General features: G+C 51.1%; 1 protein-coding gene across 7 annotated transcripts in view; it reads left to right on the forward strand.

Moving 5' to 3' along the window:
* LOC129858558 (transcriptional regulator ATRX-like) overlaps positions 1–23,711 on the forward strand; it is a 153,118-nt gene that overhangs the window by 99,850 nt on the left and 29,557 nt on the right. For all 7 annotated transcript variants that reach the window (XM_055927881.1, XM_055927884.1, XM_055927882.1 and 4 more), the window contains 3 exons: positions 3,537–3,645; positions 10,773–10,950; positions 14,125–14,316. In XM_055927881.1, the coding sequence (XP_055783856.1) occupies positions 3,537–3,645; positions 10,773–10,950; positions 14,125–14,316 (479 nt within the window). The remainder of the gene's footprint in view (positions 1–3,536; positions 3,646–10,772; positions 10,951–14,124; positions 14,317–23,711) is intronic.

The raw sequence follows: 23,711 nt of genomic DNA on the forward strand, positions 1-23,711 counted from the left end.
GGCAGCAGGGTATAGTGGTAGAGCAGGGTATAGTGGTAGAGCAGGGTATAGTGGTAGAGCAGGGTATAGTGGTAGAGCAGGGTATAGGGGTAGAGCAGGGTATAGCGGTAGAGCAGGGTATAGTGGTAGAGCAGGCAGCAGGGTATAGTGGTAGAGCAGGGTATAGGGGTAGAGCAGGGTATAGTGGTAGAGCAGGGTATAGTGGTAGAGCAGGGTATAGGGGTAGAGCAGGGTATAGGGGTAGAGCAGGGTATAGTGGTAGAGCAGGGTATAGGGGTAGAGCAGGCAGCAGGATATAGTGGTAGAGCAGGCAGCAGGGTATAGCGGTAGAGCAGGGTATAGTGGTAGAGCAGGCAGCAGGGTATAGTGGTAGAGCAGGGTATAGTGGTAGAGCAGGGTATAGTGGTAGAGCAGGGTATAGTGGTAGAGCAGGGTATAGTGGTAGAGCAGGGTATAGGGGTAGAGCAGGGTATAGGGGTAGAGCAGGGTATAGCGGTAGAGCAGGGTATAGCGGTAGAGCAGGCAGCAGGGTATAGTGGTAGAGCAGGGTATAGTGGTAGAGCAGGCAGCAGGGTATAGCGGTAGAGCAGGCAGCAGGGTATAGGGGTAGAGCAGGCAGCAGGGTATAGGGGTAGAGCAGGCAGCAGGGTATAATGGTAGAGCAGGCAGCAGGGTATAGCGGTAGAGCAGGCAGCAGGGTATAGCGGTAGAGCAGGGTATAGTGGTAGAGCAGGCAGCAGGGTATAGTGGTAGAGCAGGGTATAGTGGTAGAGCAGGGTATAGTGGTTGAGCAGGGTATAGTGGTAGAGCCGGGTATAGTGGTAGAGCAGGGTATAGGGGTAGAGCAGGGTATAGCGGTAGAGCAGGGTATAGTGGTAGAGCAGGCAGCAGGGTATAGTAGTAGAGCCGGGTATAGTGGTAGAGCAGGGTATAGGGGTAGAGCAGGGTATAGCGGTAGAGCAGGGTATAGTGGTAGAGCAGGCAGCAGGGTATAGTGGTAGAGCAGGGTATAGTGGTAGAGCAGGCAGCAGGGTATAGGGGTAGAGCAGGGTATAGGGGTAGAGCAGGGTATAGTGGTAGAGCAGGGTATAGTGGTAGAGCAGGCAGCAGGGTATAGCGGTAGAGCAGGCAGCAGGGTATAGGGGTAGAGCAGGGTATAGTGGTAGAGCAGGCAGCAGGGTATAGGGGTAGAGCAGGCAGCAGGGTATAGTGGTAGAGCAGGGTATAGTGGTAGAGCAGGGTATAGTGGTAGAGCAGGGTATAGTGGTAGAGCAGGGTATAGTGGTAGAGCAGGGTATAGTGGTAGAGCAGGATATAGTGGTAGAGCAGGCAGCAGGGTATAGGGGTAGAGCAGGCAGCAGGGTATAGTGGTAGAGCAGGCAGCAGGGTATAGGGGTAGAGCAGGCAGCAGGGTATAGGGGTAGAGCAGGCAGCAGGGTATAGGGGTAGAGCAGGCAGCAGGGTATAGGGGTAGAGCAGGCAGCAGGGTATAGTGGTAGAGCAGGCAGCAGGGTATAGGGGTAGAGCAGGCAGCAGGATATAGTGGTAGAGCAGGCAGCAGGGTATAGGGGTAGAGCAGGCAGCAGGGTATAGGGGTAGAGCAGGCAGCAGGGTATAGGGGTAGAGCAGGGTATAGGGGTAGAGCAGGGTATAGGGGTAGAGCAGGCAGCAGGGTATAGGGGTAGAGCAGGGTATAGTGGTAGAGCAGGCAGCAGGGTATAGGGCTAGAGCAGGGTATAGGGGTAGAGCAGGCAGCAGGGTATAGTGGTAGAGCAGGGTATAGTGGTAGAGCAGGGTATAGTGGTAGAGCAGGGTATAGTGGTAGAGCAGGGTATAGTGGTAGAGCAGGATATAGTGGTAGAGCAGGGTATAGGGGTAGAGCAGGCAGCAGGGTATAGGGGTAGAGCAGGCAGCAGGGTATAGGGGTAGAGCAGGCAGCAGGGTATAGGGGTAGAGCAGGCAGCAGGGTATAGGGGTAGAGCAGGCAGCAGGGTATAGGGGTAGAGCAGGCAGCAGGGTATAGTGGTAGAGCAGGCAGCAGGGTATAGGGGTAGAGCAGGCAGCAGGATATAGTGGTAGAGCAGGCAGCAGGGTATAGGGGTAGAGCAGGCAGCAGGGTATAGGGGTAGAGCAGGCAGCAGGGTATAGGGGTAGAGCAGGGTATAGGGGTAGAGCAGGGTATAGGGGTAGAGCAGGGTATAGTGGTAGAGCAGGCAGCAGGGTATAGGGGTAGAGCAGGGTATAGTGGTAGAGCAGGCAGCAGGGTATAGCGGTAGAGCAGGCAGCAGGGTATAGGGGTAGAGCAGGGTATAGTGGTAGAGCAGGGTATAGGGGTAGAGCAGGGTATAGTGGTAGAGCAGGCAGCAGGGTATAGGGGTAGAGCAGGGTATAGTGGTAGAGCAGGCAGCAGGGTATAGGGGTAGAGCAGGCAGCAGGGTATAGTGGTAGAGCAGGCAGCAGGGTATAGCGGTAGAGCAGGCAGCAGGGTATAGCGGTAGAGCAGGCAGCAGGGTATAGGGGTAGAGCAGGCAGCAGGGTATAGGGGTAGAGCAGGCAGCAGGGTATAGGGGTAGAGCAGGCAGCAGGGTATAGCGGTAGAGCAGGCAGCAGGGTATAGCGGTAGAGCAGGCAGCAGGATATAGTGGTAGAGCAGGCAGCAGGATATAGTGGTAGAGCAGGCAGCAGGGTATAGTGGTAGAGCAGGGTATAGTGGTAGAGCAGGGTATAGTGGTACAGCAGGGTATAGTGGTAGAGCAGGGTATAGTGGTAGAGCAGGCAGCAGGGTATAGGGGTAGAGCAGGCAGCAGGGTATAGGGGTAGAGCAGGGTATAGTGGTAGAGCAGGGTATAGTGGTAGAGCAGGCAGCAGGATATAGTGGTAGAGCAGGCAGCAGGGTATAGTGGTAGAGCAGGCAGCAGGGTATAGCGGTAGAGCAGGCAGCAGGGTATAGCGGTAGAGCAGGCAGCAGGGTATAGTGGTAGAGCAGGGTATAGTGGTAGTTTACATCTCTCTCTGTCTCTCTCTCTCTCTCTCTCTCTGTCATCATTCTCTCTCTCTGTCTCTCTCTGTCATCATTCTCTCTTTCTCTCTGTCTCTCTCTCTCTCTGTCTCTCTGTCTCTCTCTGTCTCTCTCTGTCTCTCTCTCTCTGTCTCTCTCTCTCTCTCTCTCTCTCTGTCTCTCTCTCTCTCTCTCTCTCTCTGTCTCTCTCTCTCTGTCTCTCTCTCTCTCTCTCTCTGTCTCTCTCTCTCTCTCTCTCTCTGTCCTTTAGTTTAAATCTCTCTGGTAGTATTTTACATCTCCATATGGTGTCATGCTCAGTTTGATCTACTTCAGGAAGTGATGTTGCAGACTCTGCCCCCTTCTCATTGAGTATTGAAGACTGACAGGGGCACTGCAGGTTGCCATTAGCTACGAAATTATGCTTGTAACTTATTCTGTGCGATTTAAATTCCTTTTCCTAAACTGAAGCTGACAGGAGAGAAAGGTCCAACTGTATGATGACTGTAGTCTGATGACACTGTGTTTACCTGTGCAGGTGAGGGGAAGTGGTTCCGGAACATAGACTACTACCGCTTGGACGGCTCCACCAACGCCCTGAACCGGAAGAAGTGGGCAGAGGAGTTCAATGACTACAGCAACGTCCGGTAAACGACACCCGGCTCGCCACTACACGACACCCGGCTCGCCACTACACGACACCCGGCTCGCCACTACACGACACCCGGCTCGCCACTACACGACACCCGGCTCGCCACTACACGACACCCGGCTCGCCACTACACGACACCCGGCTCGCCACTACACGACACCCGGCTCGCCACTACACGACACCCGGCTCGCCACTACACGACACCCGGCTCGCCACTACACGACACCCGGCTCGCCACTACACGACACCCGGCTCGCCACTACACGACACCCGGCTCGCCACTACACGACACCCGGCTCGCCACTACACGACACCCGGCTCGCCACTACACGACACCCGGCTCGCCACTACACGACACCCGGCTCGCCACTACACGACACCCGGCTCGCCACTGAACGACACCCGGCTCGCCACTGAACGACACCCGGCTCGCCACTGAACGACACCCGGCTCGCCACTGAACGACACCCGGCTCGCCACTGAACGACACCCGGCTCGCCACTGAACGACACCCGTCTCGCCACTGAACGACACCCGTCTCGCCACTACACGACACCCGGCTCGCCACTACACGACACCCGGCTCGCCACTACACGACACCCGGCTCGCCACTACACGACACCCGGCTCGCCACTACACGACACCCGGCTCGCCACTACACGACACCCGGCTCGCCACTACACGACACCCGTCTCGCCACTAAACGACACCCGGCTCCTCACTTAACAACAAATCAAATGTATTTATAAAGCCCTTCTTACATCAGCTGATATCTCGAAGTGCTGTACAGAAACCCAGTCTAAAACCCCAAACAGCAAGCAATGCAGGTGTAGAAGCACGGTGGCTAGGAAAAACTCCCTAGAAAGGCAGGAACCTAGGAAGAAACCTAGAGAGGAACCAGGCTATGAGGGGTGGCCAGTCCTCTTCTGGCTGTGCCGGGTGGAGATTATAACAGAACATGGCCAAGATGTTCAAATGTTCATAGATGACCATCAGGGTCAAATAATAATAATCACAGTGGTTGTCGAGGGTGCAACAGGTCAGCACCTCAGGAGTAAATGTCCGTTGGCTTTTCATAACCGATCATTCAGAGTATCTCTACCGCTCCTGCTGTAGGTAACACCATCCCTACTCCCCCCTAAATGTGAGGAGGAAACACTCCCCCCCTAAATGTGAGGAGGAAACACTCCCCCCCTAAATGTGAGGAGGAAACACTCCCCCCCTAAATGTGAGGAAACACTCCCCCCCTAAATGTGAGGAGGAAACACTCCCCCCCTAAATGTGAGGAGGAAACACTCCCCCCCTAAATGTGAGGAGGAAACACTCCCCCCCTAAATGTGAGGAGGAAACACTCCCCCCCTAAATGTGAGGAGGAAACACTCCCCCCCCCCCTAAATGTGAGGAGGAAACACTCCCCCTCCCCCTAAATGTGAGGAGGAAACACTCCCCCCCCCCCTAAATGTGAGGAGGAAACACTCCCCCCCTAAATGTGAGGAGGAAACACTCCCCCCCCCTAAATGTGAGGAGGAAACACTCCCCCCCCTAAATGTGAGGAGGAAACACTCCCCCCCCCCTAAATGTGAGGAGGAAACACTCCCCCTCCCCCCCCTAAATGTGTGGAGGAAACACTCGCCCCCTAAATGTGAGGAGGAAACACTCCCCCCCCCTAAATGTGAGGAGGAAACACTCCCCCCCCTAAATGTGAGGAGTAAACACTCCCCCCCTAAATGTGAGGAGTAAACACTCCCCCCCTAAATGTGAGGAGGAAACACTCCCCCCCCCTAAATGTGAGGAGGAAACAATCCCCCCCCCCTAAATGTGAGGAGGAAACACTCCCCCCCCTAAATGTGAGGAGTAAACACTCCCCCCCCCCTAAATGTGAGGAGGAAACACTCCCCCCCCCCTAAATGTGAGGAGGAAACACTCCCCCCCCCCTAAATGTGAGGAGGAAACACTCCCCCCCCTAAATGTGAGGAGGAAACACTCCCCCCCCCCTAAATGTGAGGAGGAAACACTCCCCCCCCCTAAATGTGAGGAGGAAACACTCCCCCCCCTAAATGTGAGGAGGAAACACCCCCCCTAAATGTGAGGAGTAAACACTCCCCCCCTAAATGTGAGGAGGAAACACTCCCCCCCCCTAAATGTGAGGAGGAAACACTCCCCCCCCCCTAAATGTGAGGAGGAAACACTCCCCCCCCCCCTAAATGTGAGGAGGAAACACTCCCCCTCCCCCCCCCTAAATGTGTGGAGGAAACACTCGCCCCCTAAATGTGAGGAGGAAACACTCCCCCCCCCTAAATGTGAGGAGGAAACACTCCCCCCCCTAAATGTGAGGAGTAAACACTCCCCCCCTAAATGTGAGGAGTAAACACTCCCCCCCTAAATGTGAGGAGGAAACACTCCCCCCCCCTAAATGTGAGGAGGAAACAATCCCCCCCCCTAAATGTGAGGAGGAAACACTCCCCCCCCTAAATGTGTGTAGGAAACACTCCCCCCCCTAAATGTGAGGAGGAAACACTCCCCCCCCTAAATGTGAGGAGGAAACACTCCCCCCCCCTAAATGTGAGGAGGAAACACTCCCCCCCCTAAATGTGGGGAGGAAACACTCCCCCCCCCCTAAATGTGGGGAGGAAACACTCCCCCCCCCCCTAAATGTGAGGAGGAAACAATCCCCCCCCCCTAAATGTGAGGAGGAAACACTCCCCCCCTAAATGTGAGGAGGAAACACTCCCCCCCCTAAATGTGAGGAGGAAACACTCCCCCCCTAAATGTGGGGAGGAAACACTCCCCCCCCCCCCCCCCTAAATGTGAGGAGGAAACACTCCCCCCCTAAATGTGAGGAGGAAACACTCCCCCCCTAAATGTGAGGAGGAAACACTCCCCCCCTAAATGTGAGGAGGAAACACTCCCCCCCCTAAATGTGAGGAGGAAACACTCCCCCCCCTAAATGTGAGGAGGAAACACTCCCCCCCCTAAATGTGAGGAGGAAACACTCCCCCCCCCCCTAAATGTGAGGAGGAAACACTCCCCCCCCCTAAATGTGAGGAGGAAACACTCCCCCCCCTAAATGTGAGGAGGAAACACTCACCCCCCCCCCCCCCCCTACATGTGAGGAAACACTCCCCCCCTAAATGTGAGGAGGAAACACTCACCCCCCCCCCCTACATGTGAGGAAACACTCCCCCCCCCCCCTAAATGTGAGGAGGAAACACTCCCCCCCCTAAATGTGAGGAGGAAACACTCCACCCCCCTAAATGTGAGGAGGAAACACTCCCCCCCTAAATGTGAGGAGGAAACACTCACCCCCCCCCCCCTACATGTGAGGAAACACTCCCCCCCCCCTAAATGTGAGGAGGAAACACTCCCTCCCTAAATGTGGGGAGGAAACACTCCCCCCCTAAATGTGGGGAGGAAACACTCCCCCCCTAAATGTGGGGAGGAAACACTCCCCCCCTAAATGTGAGGAGGAAACACTCCCCCCTAAATGTGAGCAGGAAACACTCCCCCCCTAAATGTGAGCAGGAAACACTCCCCCCCTAAATGTGAGGAGGAAACACTCCCCCCCTAAATGTGAGGAGGAAACACTCCCCCCCTAAATGTGAGGAGGAAACACTCCCCCCCTAAATGTGAGGAGGAAACACTCCCCCCCCTAAATGTGAGGAGGAAACACTCCCCCCCCCTAAATGTGTGGAGGAAACACTCCCCCCCCCTAAATGTGAGGAGGAAACACTCCCCCCCCCCTAAATGTGAGGAGGAAACACTCCCCCCCCCCTAAATGTGAGGAGGAAACACTCCCCCCCCCTAAATGTGAGGAGGAAACACTCCCCCCCCTAAATGTGAGGAAACACTCCCCCCCCCTAAATGTGAGGAGGAAACACTCCCCCCCCTAAATGTGAGGAGGAAACACTCCCCCCCCCTAAATGTGGGGAGGAAACACTCCCCCCCCCCCCTAAATGTGAGGAGGAAACACTCCCCCCCCCTAAATGTGAGGAGGAAACACTCCCCCCCTAAATGTGAGGAGGAAACACTCCCCCCCCTAAATGTGAGGAGGAAACACTCCCCCCCCCTAAATGTGAGGAGGAAACACTCCCCCCCTAAATGTGGGGAGGAAACACTCCCCCCCCCTAAATGTGAGGAGGAAACACTCCCCCCCCTAAATGTGAGGAGGAAACACTCCCCCCCCCTAAATGTGAGGAGGAAACACTCCCCCCCTAAATGTGAGGAGGAAACACTCCCCCCCCTAAATGTGAGGAGGAAACACTCCCCCCCCTAAATGTGAGGAGGAAACACTCCCCCCCCTAAATGTGAGGAGGAAACACTCCCCCCCCTAAATGTGAGGAGGAAACACCCCCCCCTAAATGTGAGGAGGAAACACTCCCCCCCCCCCACCCTCAATGTGGGGAGGAAACACTCCCCCCCCCCCCCTAAATGTGGGGAGGAAACACTCCCCCCCCCCCCCCTAAATGTGAGGAGGAAACACTCCCCCCCCCTAAATGTGAGGAGGAAACACTCCCCCCCCCCCTAAATGTGAGGAGGAAACACTCCCCCCCCCCCCCAAATGTGAGGAGGAAACACTCCCCCCCCCCCCACCCCTAAATGTGAGGAGGAAACACTCCCCCCCCCCTAAATGTGAGGAGGAAACACTCCCCCCCTAAATGTGAGGAGGAAACACCCCCCCCCCCCCTAAATGTGAGGAGGAAACACTCCCCTCCCCCCCTAAATGTGAGGAGGAAACACTCCCCCCCCCCCTAAATGTGAGGAGGAAACACTCCCCTCCCCCCCCTAAATGTGAGGAGGAAACACTCCCCCCCCCCTAAATGTGAGGAGGAAACACTCCCCCCCTAAATGTGGGGAGGAAACACTCCCCCCCCCTAAATGTGAGGAGGAAACACTCCCCCCCCTAAATGTGAGGAGGAAACACTCCCCCCCCTAAATGTGAGGAGGAAACACTCCCCCCCCTAAATGTGAGGAGGAAACACTCCCCCCCCTAAATGTGAGGAGGAAACACTCCCCCCCCTAACTGTGAGGAGGAAACACTCCCCCCCCTAAATGTGAGGAGGAAACACTCCCCCCCCTAAATGTGAGGAGGAAACACCCCCCCCCTAAATGTGAGGAGGAAACACTCCCCCCCCCCACCCTCAATGTGGGGAGGAAACACTCCCCCCCCCCCCCTAAATGTGGGGAGGAAACACTCCCCCCCCCCCCCCTAAATGTGAGGAGGAAACACTCCCCCCCCCTAAATGTGAGGAGGAAACACTCCCCCCCCCCTAAATGTGAGGAGGAAACACTCCCCCCCCCCCTAAATGTGAGGAGGAAACACTCCCCCCCCCCCCCCTAAATGTGAGGAGGAAACACTCCCCCCCCCCCTAAATGTGAGGAGGAAACACTCCCCCCCTAAATGTGAGGAGGAAACACCCCCCCCCCCCCTAAATGTGAGGAGGAAACACTCCCCTCCCCCCCCTAAATGTGAGGAGGAAACACCCCCCCCCTAAATGTGAGGAGGAAACACTCCCCTCCCCCCCCTAAATGTGAGGAGGAAACACTCCCCCCCCTAAATGTGAGGAGGAAACACCCCCCCCCCCCTAAATGTGAGGAGGAAACACTCCCCTCCCCCCCCTAAATGTGAGGAGGAAACACTCCCCCCCCCTAAATGTGAGGAGGAAACACTCCCCCCCCCCTAAATGTGAGGAGGAAACACTCCCCCCCCTAAATGTGAGGAGGAAACGTAGGATAACAATATCCCTATACTCTACAAAGGACACCCTGGTAGTAGAAACAAGTGACTTCATAGTTGATATTGTAATGTAGACATCTTCCATGAGAGGAAGTTGGTTCTATGCCCCCCTCTTACTCTCTCCTCCCTCTACCTCTCCTCCTCCTCCATCTCTACCTCTCCTCTCCTCCCTCTCTACCTCTCCTCTCCTCCATCTCTACCTCTCCTCTCCTCCATCTCTACCTCTCCTCCCTCTCTACCTCTCCTCTCCTCTCTCTACCTCTCCTCCATCTCTACCTCTCCTCTCCTCCATCTCTACCTCTCCTCCTCCTCTCCTCCATCTCTACCTCTCCTCCATCTCTACCTCTCCTCCTCCTCCATCTCTACCTCTCCTCTCCTCCATCTCTACCTCTCCTCTCCTCCATCTCTACCTCTCCTCCTCCTCCCCCTCTACCTCTCCTCCTCCTCCCTCTCTACCTCTCCTCTCCTCCATCTCTACCTCTCCTCCTCCCTCTACCTCTCCTCTCCTCCTCCTCTCCTCCATCACTACCCCTCCTCTCCTCCATCTCTACCTCTCCTCTCCTCCCTCTACCTCTCCTCCTCCCTCTACCTCTCCTGTCCTCGTCCTCTCCTTCATCTCTACCTCTCCTCTCCTCCATCTCTACCCCTCCTCTCCTCCTTCTCTACCTCTCCTCCATCTCTACCCCTCCTCTCCTCCATCTCTACCCCTCCTCTCCTCCATCTCTACCTCTCCTCCATCTCTACCTCTCCTCCATCTCTACCCCTCCTCTCCTCCATCTCTACCCCTCCTCTCCTCCATCTCTACCTCTCCTCCTCCATCTCTACCTCTCCTCCTCCATCTCTACCTCTCCTCCTCCCTCTCTACCTCTCCTCCATCTCTACCTCTCCTCCTCCTCCCTCTCTACCTCTCCTCCTCCTCTCCTCCTTCTCTCCTCCATCTCTACCCCTCCTCTCCTCCTCTACCTCTCCTCCTCCATCTCTACCTCTCCTCCTCCCTCTCTACCTCTCCTCCATCTCTACCTCTCCTCCATCTCTACCTCTCCTCCATCTCTACCTCTCCTCCATCTCTACCTCTCCTCCTCCTCCCTCTCTACCTCTCCTCCTCCTCCCTCTCTACCTCTCCTCCTCCTCTCCTCCATCTCTACCTCTACCTCTCCTCCTCCTCCCTCTCTACCTCTCCTCTCCTCCATCTCTACCTCTCCTCCTCCTCCCTCTCTACCTCTCCTCCTCCTCCCTCTACCTCTCCTCCTCCCTCTCTACCTCTCCTCCTCCTCCCTCTACCTCTCCTCTCCTCCCTTTACCTCTCCTCCCTTTACCTCTCCTCCCTCTACCTTTCCTCCCTCTACATCTCCTCCCCCTCTACCTCTCCTCCTCCTCTCTCCCTGTAGAGGTCGGTTGTTCCTGATCTCGACCAGGGCTGGTTCTCTGGGCATCAACCTGATAGGAGCTAACCGGGTCATCATCTTTGACGCGTCCTGGAACCCGTCGTACGACATCCAGAGTATCTTCAGGCTCTACCGCTTCGGACAGCTCAAGACCTGCTACGTCTACCGATTCCTGGCTCAGGTAACCAGCCCAGGTGATCAATTCAGTTAGCCAGTCAGTCAGTAAGTTAGCCAGTCAGTCATTCATTTAGCCAGTCAGTCAGTCAGTTAGCCAGTTAGCCAGTCAGTCAGTTAGCCAGTCAGTTAGCCAGTCAGTCATTCATTTAGCCAGTCAGTTAGCCAGTTAGCCAGTCAGTCAGTTAGCCAGTCAGTTAGCCAGTCAGTCATTCATTTAGCCAGTCAGTCAGTCAGTCAGTCAGTTAGCCAGTCAGTCAGTTAGCCAGTCAGTTAGCCAGCCAGCCAGCCAGTCAGCTAGCTAGCCAGCCAGTCAGTCAGTCAGTTAGCCAGCCAGCCAACCAGTCAGTCAGCAACCAGTCAGCCAACCAGTCAGCCACTCAATCGATCACTGTTCTGCTGTGATGTGGAGGCTATGGTCAGGGGCTGAGGTGGACCTCTTCTCCTCTCAGGGTACTATAGATATAAACCTGTCCTCTTCTCCTCTCAGGGTACTATAGATATAAACCTGTCCTCTTCTCCTCTCAGGGTACTATAGATGTAAACCTGTCCTCTTCTCCTCTCAGGGTACTATAGATATAAACCTGTCCTCTGACCTGTCCTCTGACCTGTCCTCTTCTCCTCTCAGGGTACTATAGATATAAACCTGTCCTCTTCTCCTCTCAGGGTACTATAGATATAAACCTGTCCTCTTCTCCTCTCAGGATACTATAGATGTAAACCTGTCCTCTTCTCCTCTCAGGGTACTATAGATATAAACCTGTCCTCTTCTCCTCTCAGGGTACTATAGATATAAACCTGTCCTCTTCTCCTCTCAGGGTACTATAGATATAAACCTGTCCTCTGTCCTCTTCTCCTCTCAGGGTACTATAGATATAAACCTGTCCTCTTCTCCTCTCAGGGTACTATAGATATAAACCTGTCCTCTTCTCCTCTCAGGGTACTATAGATATAAACCTGTCCTCTTCTCCTCTCAGGGTACTATAGATGTAAACCTGTCCTCTTCTCCTCTCAGGGTACTATAGATATAAACCTGTCCTCTGACCTGTCCTCTGACCTGTCCTCTTCTCCTCTCAGGGTACTATAGATATAAACCTGTCCTCTTCGCCTCTCAGGGTACTATAGATATAAACCTGTCCTCTTCTCCTCTCAGGGTACTATAGATATAAACCTGTCCTCTCAGGGTACTATAGATATAAACCTGTCCTCTTCTCCTCTCAGGGTACTATAGATATAAACCTGTCCTCTTCTCCTCTCAGGGTACTATAGATATAAACCTGTCCTCTTCTCCTCTCAGGGTACTATAGATATAAACCTGTCCTCTTCTCCTCTCAGGGTACTATAGATATAAACCTGTCCTCTTCTCCTCTCAGGGTACTATAGATATAAACCTGTCCTCTTCTCCTCTCAGGGTACTATAGATATAAACCTGTCCTCTTCTCCTCTCAGGGTACTATAGATATAAACCTGTCCTCTTCTCCTCTCAGGGTACTATAGATATAAACCTGTCCTCTTCTCCTCTCAGGATACTATAGATGTAAACCTGTCCTCTTCTCCTCTCAGGGTACTATAGATATAAACCTGTCCTCTTCTCCTCTCAGGGTACTATAGATATAAACCTGTCCTCTTCTCCTCTCAGGGTACTATAGATATAAACCTGTCCTCTTCTCCTCTCAGGGTACTATAGATATAAACCTGTCCTCTTCTCCTCTCAGGGTACTATAGATATAAACCTGTCCTCTTCTCCTCTCAGGATACTATAGATGTAAACCTGTCCTCTTCTCCTCTCGGGGTACTATAGATATAAACCTGTCCTCTCAGGGTACTATAGATATAAACCTGTCCTCTTCTCCTCTCAGGGTATTATAGATATAAACCTGTCCTCTGACCTGTCCTCTTCTCCTCTCAGGGTACTATAGATATAAACCTGTCCTCTCAGGGTACTATAGATATAAACCTGTCCTCTTCTCCTCTCAGGGTATTATAGATATAAACCTGTCCTCTGACCTGTCCTCTTCTCCTCTCAGGATACTATAGATGTAAACCTGTCCTCTTCTCCTCTCAGGGTATTATAGATATAAACCTGTCCTCTTCTCCTCTCAGGGTACTATAGATATAAACCTGTCCTCTTCTCCTCTCAGGGTACTATAGATATAAACCTGTCCTCTTCTCCTCTCAGGGTACTATAGATATAAACCTGTCCTCTTCTCCTCTCAGGGTACTATAGATATAAACCTGTCCTCTTCTCCTCTCAGGGTACTATAGATATAAACCTGTCCTCTTCTCCTCTCAGGGTACTATAGATATAAACCTGTCCTCTTCTCCTCTCAGGGTACTATAGATATAAACCTGTCCTCTTCTCCTCTCAGGGTACTATAGATATAAACCTGTCCTCTTCGCCTCTCAGGGTACTATAGATATAAACCTGTCCTCTTCTCCTCTCAGGGTACTATAGATATAAACCTGTCCTCTTCTCCTCTCAGGGTACTATAGATGTAAACCTGTCCTCTTCTCCTCTCAGGGTACTATAGATATAAACCTGTCCTCTTCTCCTCTCAGGGTACTATAGATATAAACCTGTCCTCTTCTCCTCTCAGGGTACTATAGATATAAACCTGTCCTCTTCTCCTCTCAGGGTACTATAGATATAAACCTGTCCTCTTCTCCTCTCAGGGTACTATAGATATAAACCTGTCCTCTCAGGGTACTATAGATATAAACCTGTCCTCTTCTCCTCTCAGGGTACTATAGATATAAACCTGTCCTCTTCTCCTCTCAGGGTACTATAGATATAAACCTGTCCTCTTCTCCTCTCAGGGTACTATAGATATAAACCTGTCCTCTTCTCCTCTCAGGGTACTATAGATATAAACCTGTCCTCTTCTCCTCTCAGGGTACTATAGATATAAACCTGTCCTCTTCTCCTCTCAGGGTACTATAGATATAAACCTGTCCTCTTCTCCTCTCAGGGTACTATAGATATAAACCTGTCCTCTTCTCCTCTCAGGGTACTATAGATATAAACCTGTCATCTTCTCCTCTCAGGGTACTATAGATATAAACCTGTCCTCTTCTCCTCAGGGTACTATAGATATAAACCTGTCCTCTTCTCCTCTCAGGGTACTATAGATATAAACCTGTCCTCTGACCTGTCCTCTGACCTGTCCTCTTCTCCTCTCAGGGTACTATGGAAGAGAAGATCTATGACCGCCAGGTGGCTAAACAGTCTCTCTCCTTCCGAGTGGTGGATCAACAGCAGATCGAGAGACATTTCACCATGAATGAGCTGACCGAGCTCTACGCCTTTGAACCTGACCTTCTGGATGATCCCACTGGCAAGAAGAGCAAGAGGACCACTCCTATGCTACCAAAGGTACCGAGGCTGGATGGGATGGCTGGGGGGGTATAATCGCTCTAGGTTAACATAAATGTATGTCACTTCTGTCCCAGGACGATGTGGGATGTGACTATTAACGAGGAACAATTATGTCACTGGTTATTTGGAGACATCGCGGTTTTGTGTGTGCACGCTGACCTGGCACGCTCTGGAGGGAACATGTGGGGCCAGCTGGCCCCCCCTGCTCACTGAGCCCCTGCAGAGGAACCGGTCCAACCCTCGTTACTGTGTCTAAACCCTCTCATTATAGACACGTCGCAATATCCTTCACTGGAACAACGATGAACCACATAACCTTTAAATGCCAAGATGCTCTCTGTTAACCTGCTCCCTCCGTGCATATGAACGCTGGAATACATTAGTGTGTGTGTGTGTGTGTGTGTGTGTGTGTGTGTGTGTGTATAAAAGGTTAATGTGCAGCCAGCTGCCTTTGAACTTTAGAGCTGTCATAAACCGTGTTGTTTATCCCTTCCTCGGTCTGTCCGGCCTGCGTCCACCCTCCAGCTCTCTCTCTCTCTCTCTCGTTCCATTGTTTCCTCCCATGGGTGCAGGTGCTGTGTGACAGGCTGGTTTGGCCCCTGAGGGCCCCCCCCCATGCCGTTTAATGATCTCAGCACAGCCTTTAGAGGGGCTATCTAACAACACAGCTGCACCATCATTACTCTGTTTACTGCCTTTTACCAAGTAGATGGATGAATCATTTGGAGAGGATAGATGGATGAATAATTTGGAGAGGATAGATGGATGAATCATTTGGAGAGGATAGATGGATGAATCATTTGGAGAGGATAGATGGATGAATCATTTGGAGAGGAGAGATGGATGAATCATTTGGAGAGGAGAGATGGATGAATCATTTGGAGAGGATAGATGGATGAATCATTTGGAGAGGAGAGATGGATGAATCATTTAGAGAGGAGAGATGGATGAATCAGTTGGAGAGGATAGATGGATGAATCATTTGGAGAGGATAGATGGATGAATCATTTGGAGAGGAGAGATGGATGAATCAGTTGGAGAGGAGAGATGGATGAATCAGTTGGAGAGGAGAGATGGATGAATCAGTTGGAGAGGAGAGATGGATGAATCAGTTGGAAGGAGAGATGGATGAATCATTTGGAGAGGATAGATGGATGAATCATTTGGAGAGGAGAGATGGATGAATCAGTTTGAGAGGAGAGGAGAGATGGATGAATCAGTTGGAGAGGAGAGATGGATGAATCAGTTGGAAGGAGAGATGGATGAATCATTTGGAGAGGATAGATGGATGAATCATTTGGAGAGGAGAGATGGATGAATCAGTTTGAGAGGAGAGGAGAGATGGATGAATCAGTTGGAGAGGAGAGATGGATGAATCAGTTGGAGAGGAGAGATGGATGAATCAGTTGGAGAGGAGAGATGGATGAATCAGTTGGAGAGGAGAGATGGATGAATCAGTTGGAGAGGAGAGATGGATGAATCAGTTGGAAGGAGAGATGGATGAATCAGTTGGAGAGGAGAGATGGATGAATCAGTTGGAGAGGAGAGATGGATGAATCAGTTGGAGAGGAGAGATGGATGAATCAGTTGGAAGGAGAGATGGATGAATCAGTTGGAAGGAGAGATGGATGAATCAGTTGGAAGGAGAGATGGATGAATCAGTTGGAGAGGAGAGATGGATGAATCAGTTGGAGAGGAGAGATGGATGAATCAGTTGGAGAGGAGAGATGGATGAATCAGTTGGAGAGGAGAGATGGATGAATCAGTTGGAGAGGAGAGATGGATGAATCAGTTGGAGAGGAGAGATGGATGAATCAGGAGGAGAGGAGAGATGGATGAATCAGGAGGAGAGGAGAGATGGATGAATCAGTTGGAGAGGAGAGATGGATGAATCAGTTGGAGAGGAGAGATGGATGAATCATTTGGAGGGGAGAACGGATGAATCAGTTTGAGAGGAGAGGAGAGATGGATGAATCAGTTGGAGAGGAGAGATGGATGAATCAGTTGGAGAGGAGAGATGGATGAATCAGTTGGAAGGAGAGATGGATGAATCAGTTGGAAGGAGAGATGGATGAATCAGTTGGAAGGAGAGATGGATGAATCAGTTGGAGAGGAGAGATGCATGAATCAGTTGGAAGGAGAGATGGATGAATCAGTTGGAGAGGAGAGATGGATGAATCAGTTGGAGAGGAGAGATGGATGAATCAGTTGGAAGGAGAGATGGATGAATCAGTTGGAGAGGAGAGATGGATGAATCAGTTGGAGAGGAGAGATGGATGAATCAGTTGGAGAGGAGAGATGGATGAATCAGTTGGAGAGGAGAGATGGATGGATCAGTTGGAGAGGAGAGATGGATGAATCAGTTGGAAGGAGAGATGGATGAATCAGTTGGAGAGATGGATGAATCAGTTGGAGAGGAGAGATGGATGAATCAGTTGGAGGAGAGATGGATGAATCAGTTGGAGGAGAGATGGATGAATCAGTTGGAGAGGAGAGATGGATGAATCAGTTGGAGAGGAGAGATTGATGAATCAGTTGGAGAGAGGAGAGATGGATGAATCAGTTGGAGAGGAGAGATGGATGAATCAGTTGGAGAGGAGAGATGGATGAATCAGTTGGAGAGGAGAGATGGATGAATCAGTTGGAGCGGAGAGATGGATGAATCAGTTGGAGCGGAGAGATGGATGAATCAGTTGGAGCGGAGAGATGGATGAATCAGTTGGAGAGGAGAGATGGATGAATCAGTTGGAGAGAGGAGAGATGGATGAATCAGTTGGAGAGAGGAGAGATGGATGAATCAGTTGGAGAGGAGAGATGGATGAATCAGTTGGAGAGGAGAGATGGATGAATCAGTTGGAAGGAGAGATGGATGAATCAGTTGGAAGGAGAGATGGATGAATCATTTGGAGAGGATAGATGGATGAATCAGTTGGAAGGAGAGATGGATGAATCAGTTGGAACGAGAGATGGATGAATCAGTTGGAAGGAGAGATGGATGAATCAGTTGGAGAGGAGAGATGGATGAATCAGTTGGAGAGGAGAGATGGATGAATCAGTTGGAAGGAGAGATGGATGAATCAGTTGGAGAGGAGAGATGGATGAATCAGTTGGAAGGAGAGATGGATGAATCAGTTGGAACGAGAGATGGATGAATCAGTTGGAAGGAGAGATGGATGAATCAGTTGGAAGGAGAGATGGATGAATCAGTTGGAGAGGAGAGATGGATGAATCATTTGTTAGTTCTGCTGGGTTCAGGTTCAGCTGTTAGTTCTGCCGGTTACAGCTGTTAGTTTTGCTGGGTTCAGGTTCAGCTGTTAGTTCTGCCGGGTACAGCTGTTAGTTCTGCTGGGTTCAGGTTCAGCTGTTAGTTCTGCTGGGTTCAGGTACAGCTGTTAGTTCTGCTGGGTTCAGGTTCAGCTGTTAGTTCTGCTGGGTTCAGGTTCAGCTGTTAGTTCTGCTGGGTTCAGGTTCAGCTGTTAGTTCTGCTGGGTTCAGGTTCAGCTGTTAGTTCTGCTGGGTTCAGGTGTTAGTTCTGCTGGGTTCAGGTTCAGCTGTTAGTTCTGCTGGGTACAGCTGTTAGCTCTGCTGGGTTCAGGTTCAGCTGTTAGCTCTGCTGGGTTCAGGTACAGCTGTTAGTTCTGCTGGGTTCAGGTTCAGCTGTTAGTTCTGCCGGGTACAGCTGTTAGTTTTGCTGGGTTCAGGTTCAGCTGTTAGTTCTGCTGGGTTCAGGTTCAGCTGTTAGTTCTGCTGGGTTCAGGTTCAGCTGTTAGTTCTGCTGGGTTCAGGTTCAGCTGTTAGTTCTGCTGGGTACAGCTGTTAGTTCTGCTGGGTTCAGGTTCAGCTGTTAGTTCTGCTGGGTTCAGGTTCAGCTGTTAGTTCTGCTGGGTTCAGGTTCAGCTGTTAGTTCTGCCGGGTACAGCTGTTAGTTTTGCTGGGTTCAGGTTCAGCTGTTAGTTCTGCTGGGTTCAGGTTCAGCTGTTAGTTCTGCTGGCAAATGACTCCCAGACTCTATGTTGCTGTAGACTTGAACCTGTATCCACACAGGGTCACAATAGTTGGGTGGCAGATCTGTCCTCTTCAGTACAGCTATCCCTCAGTTCAGCTATCCTCCAGTTCAGCTATCCCTCAGTTCAGCTATCCCTCAGTTCAGCTATCCCTCAGTACAGCTATCCCTCAGTACAGCTATCCTCCAGTTCAGCTATCCCTCAGTTCAGCTATCCCTCAGTTCAGCTATCCCTCAGTTCAGCTATCCTTCAGTACAGCTATCATTCAGTTCAGCTATCCTTCAGTACAGCTATCCTTCAGTACAGCTATCCTTCAGCTATCCTTCAGTACAGCTATCCTTCAGTACAGCTATCCTTCAGCTATCCTTCAGTACAGATATCCTTCAGTACATCTATCATTCAGTACAGCTATCATTCAGTACAGTTATCATTCAGTACAGCTATCATTCAGCTATCCTTCAGTTCAGCTATCATTCAGTACAGCTATCCTTCAGCTATCCTTCAGTACAGCTATCATTCAGTACAGCTATCCTTCAATACAGCTATCATTCAGTACAGCTATCCTTCAGTACAGCTATCATTCAGTACAGCTATCATTCAGCTATCCTTCAGTACAGCTATCCTTCAGTACAGCTATCCTTCAGCTATCCTTCAGTACAGCTATCCTTCAGTACAGCTATCATTCAGTTCAGCTATCCTTCAGTTCAGCTATCCTTCAGTTCAGCTATCCTTCAGTACAGCTATCATTCAGTACAGCTATCATTCAGTACAGCTATCCTTCAGCTATCCTTCAGTTCAGCTATCCTTCAGTTCAGCTATCCTTCAGTACAGCTATCCTTCAGTACAGCTATCCTTCAGTACAGCTATCCTTCAGTACAGCTATCATTCAGTACAGCTATCATTCAGTACAGCTATCATTCAGTACAGCTATCCTTCAGTACAGCTATCCTTCAGTACAGCTATCATTCAGCTATCCTTCAGTACAGCTATCCTTCAGTACAGCTATCCTTCAGTACAGCTATCATTCAGTTCAGCTATCCTTCAGTTCAGCTATCCTTCAGTTCAGCTATCCTTCAGTACAGCTATCCTTCAGTACAGCTATCATTCAGTTCAGCTATCCCTCAGTTCAGCTATCCTTCAGTACAGCTATCATTCAGTTCAGCTATCCTTCAGTACAGCTATCCCTCAGTTCAGCTATCCCTCAGTACAGCTATCCCTCAGTTCAGCTATCCTCCAGTTCAGCTATCCCTCAGTTCAGCTATCCCTCAGTTCAGCTATCCCTCAGTTCAGCTATCCTTCAGTACAGCTATCATTCAGTTCAGCTATCCTTCAGTACAGCTATCCTTCAGTACAGCTATCCTTCAGCTATCCTTCAGTACAGCTATCCTTCAGTACAGCTATCCTTCAGCTATCCTTCAGTACAGATATCCTTCAGTACATCTATCATTCAGTACAGCTATCATTCAGTACAGTTATCATTCAGTACAGCTATCATTCAGCTATCCTTCAGTTCAGCTATCATTCAGTACAGCTATCCTTCAGCTATCCTTCAGTACAGCTATCATTCAGTACAGCTATCCTTCAATACAGCTATCATTCAGTACAGCTATCCTTCAGTACAGCTATCATTCAGTACAGCTATCATTCAGCTATCCTTCAGTACAGCTATCCTTCAGTACAGCTATCCTTCAGCTATCCTTCAGTACAGCTATCCTTCAGTACAGCTATCATTCAGTTCAGCTATCCTTCAGTTCAGCTATCCTTCAGTTCAGCTATCCTTCAGTACAGCTATCATTCAGTACAGCTATCATTCAGTACAGCTATCATTCAGTACAGCTATCCTTCAGCTATCCTTCAGTTCAGCTATCCTTCAGTTCAGCTATCCTTCAGTACAGCTATCCTTCAGTACAGCTATCCTTCAGTACAGCTATCCTTCAGTACAGCTATCCTTCAGTACAGCTATCATTCAGTACAGCTATCATTCAGTACAGCTATCATTCAGTACAGCTATCCTTCAGTACAGCTATCCTTCAGTACAGCTATCATTCAGCTATCCTTCAGTACAGCTATCCTTCAGTACAGCTATCCTTCAGTACAGCTATCATTCAGTTCAGCTATCCTTCAGTTCAGCTATCCTTCAGTTCAGCTATCCTTCAGTACAGCTATCCTTCAGTACAGCTATCATTCAGTTCAGCTATCCTTCAGTTCAGCTATCCTTCAGTTCAGCTATCCTTCAGTTCAGCTATCCTTCAGTTCAGCTATCCTTCAGTTCAGCTATCCTTCAGTTCAGCTATCCTTCAGTACAGCTATCATTCAGCTATCATTCAGTACAGCTATCCTTCAGTACAGCTATCCTTCAGTTCAGCTATCCTTCAGTACAGCTATCCTTCAGTACAGCTATCCTTCAGTTCAGCTATCCTTCAGTACAGCTATCCTTCAGTTCAGCTATCCTTCAGTACAGCTATCCTTCAGCATTCCTTCAGTTCAGCTATCCCTCAGTTCAGCTATCCTTCAGTTCAGCTATCCTTCAGTACGGCTATCCTTCAGTACAGCTATCCTTCAGCTATCCTTCAGTTCAGCTATCCTTCAGTACAGCTATCCTTCAGCTATCCTTCAGTACGGCTATCCTTCAGTACAGCTATCATTCAGCTATCCTTCAGTTCAGCTATCCTTCAGTACAGCTATCCTTCAGCTATCCTTCAGTACACTGACAACACAGACCCTGTTGGCAGGACAGGCAGTTAAAACTCATGAGCTACATCTCACCCTCTCTTCTCTACCTCTCACCCTCTTCTCTACCTCTCACCCTCTTCTCTACCTCTCACCCTCTCTTCTCTACCTCTCACCCTCTCTTCTCTACCTCTCACCCTCTCTTCTCTACCTCTCACCCTCTCTTCTCTTCTCTACCTCTCACCCTCTCTTCTCTACCTCTCACCCTCTTCTCTACCTCTCACCCCCTCTTCTCTACCTCTCACCCTCTCTTCTCTACCTCTCACCCTCTTCTCTACCTCTCACCCTCTTCTCTACCTCTCACCCTCTTCTCTACCTCTCACCCTCTTCTCTACCTCTCACCCTCTCTTCTCTACCTCTCACCCTCTCTTCTCTACCTCTCACCCTCTCTTCTCTTCTCTACCTCTCACCCTCTCTTCTCTACCTCTCACCCTCTTCTCTACCTCTCACCCCCTCTTCTCTACCTCTCACCCCCTCTTCTCTACCTCTCACCCCCTCTTCTCTACCTCTCACCCCCTCTTCTCTACCTCTCACCCTCTCTTCTCTACCTCTCACCCTCTCTTCTCTACCTCTCACCCTCTCTTCTCTACCTCTCACCCCCTCTTCTCTACCTCTCACCCCCTCTTCTCTACCTCTCACCCTCTCTTCTCTACCTCTCACCCTCTCTTCTCTACCTCTCACCCTCTCTTCTCTACCTCTCACCCTCTCTTCTCTACCTCTCACCTTCTCTTCTCTACCTCTCACCTTCTCTTCTCTACCTCTCACCTTCTCTTCTCTACCTCTCACCCTCTTCTCTACCTCTCACCCTCTTCTCTACCTCTCACCCTCTTCTCTACCCCTCACCCTCTTCTCTACCTCTCACCCTCTTCTCTACCTCTCACCCTCTTCTCTACCTCTCACCCTCTTCTCTACCTCTCACCCTCTTCTCTACCTCTCACCCTCTTCTCTACCTCTCACCCTCTCTTCTCTACCTCTCACCCTCTCTTCTCTACCTCTCACCCTCTTCTCACCCTCTCTTCTCTACCTCTCACCCTCTTCTCACCCTCTTCTCTACCTCTCACCCTCTCTTCTCTACCTCTCACCCCCTTCTCTACCTCTCACCCTCTTCCCTACCTCTCACCCTCTTCTCTACCTCTCACCCGCTCTTCTCTACCTCTCACCCGCTCTTCTCTACCTCTCACCCGCTCCTCTCTACCTCTCACCCCCTCTTCTCTACCTCTCACCCCCTCTTCTCTACCTCTCACCCCCTCTTCTCTACCTCTCACCCCCTCTTCTCTACCTCTCACCCCCTCTTCTCTACCTCTCACCCTCTCTTCTCTACCTCTCACCCTCTCTTCTCTACCTCTCACCCTCTCTTCTCTACCTCTCACCCTCTCTTCTCTACCTCTCACCCTCTCTTCTCTACCTCTCACCCTCTCTTCTCTACCTCTCACCCTCTCTTCTCTACCTCTCACCCTCTCTTCTACCTCTCACCCTCTTCTCTACCTCTCACCCGCTCTTCTCTACCTCTCACCCGCTCCTCTCTACCTCTCACCCCCTCTTCTCTACCTCTCACCCCCTCTTCTCTACCTCTCACCCCCTCTTCTCTACCTCTCACCCCCTCTTCTCTACCTCTCACCCTCTCTTCTCTACCTCTCACCCTCTCTTCTCTACCTCTCACCCTCTCTTCTCTACCTCTCACCCCCTCTTCTCTACCTCTCACCCTCTCTTCTCTACCTCTCACCCTCTCTTCTCTACCTCTCACCCTCTCTTCTACCTCTCACCCTCTTCTCTACCTCTCACCCGCTCTTCTCTACCTCTCACCCGCTCTTCTCTACCTCTCACCCGCTCTTCTCTACCTCTCACCCGCTCCTCTCTACCTCTCACCCCCTCTTCTCTACCTCTCACCCCCTCTTCTCTACCTCTCACCCCCTCTTCTCTACCTCTCACCCCCTCTTCTCTACCTCTCACCCCCTCTTCTCTACCTCTCACCCTCTCTTCTCTACCTCTCACCCTCTCTTCTCTACCTCTCAACCTCTCTTCTCTACCTCTCACCCTCTCTTCTCTACCTCTCACCCCCTCTTCTCTACCTCTCACCCTCTCTTCTCTACCTCTCACCCTCTCTTCTCTACCTCTCACCCTCTCTTCTACCTCTCACCCTCTTCTCTACCTCTCACCCGCTCTTCTCTACCTCTCACCCGCTCTTCTCTACCTCTCACCCGCTCTTCTCTACCTCTCACCCGCTCCTCTCTACCTCTCACCCGCTCCTCTCTACCTCTCACCCCCTCTTCTCTACCTCTCACCCCCTCTTCTCTACCTCTCACCCCCTCTTCTCTACCTCTCACCCCCTCTTCTCTACCTCTCACCCCCTCTTCTCTACCTCTCACCCTCTCTTCTCTACCTCTCACCCTCTCTTCTCTACCTCTCACCCTCTCTTCTCTACCTCTCACCCTCTCTTCTCTACCTCTCACCCTCTCTTCTCTACCTCTCACCCTCTCTTCTCTACCTCTCACCCTCTCTTCTCTACCTCTCACCCTCTCTTCTCTACCTCTCACCCTCTCTTCTCTACCTCTCACCCTCTCTTCTCTACCTCTCACCCTCTCTTCTCTACCTCTCACCCTCTCTTCTCTACCTCTCACCCTCTCTTCTCTACCTCTCACCCTCTCTTCTCTACCTCTC

Source organism: Salvelinus fontinalis, chromosome 6 (genome assembly GCF_029448725.1).
Source record: "Salvelinus fontinalis isolate EN_2023a chromosome 6, ASM2944872v1, whole genome shotgun sequence".
Classification (NCBI taxonomy): Eukaryota; Metazoa; Chordata; class Actinopteri; order Salmoniformes; family Salmonidae; genus Salvelinus; species Salvelinus fontinalis.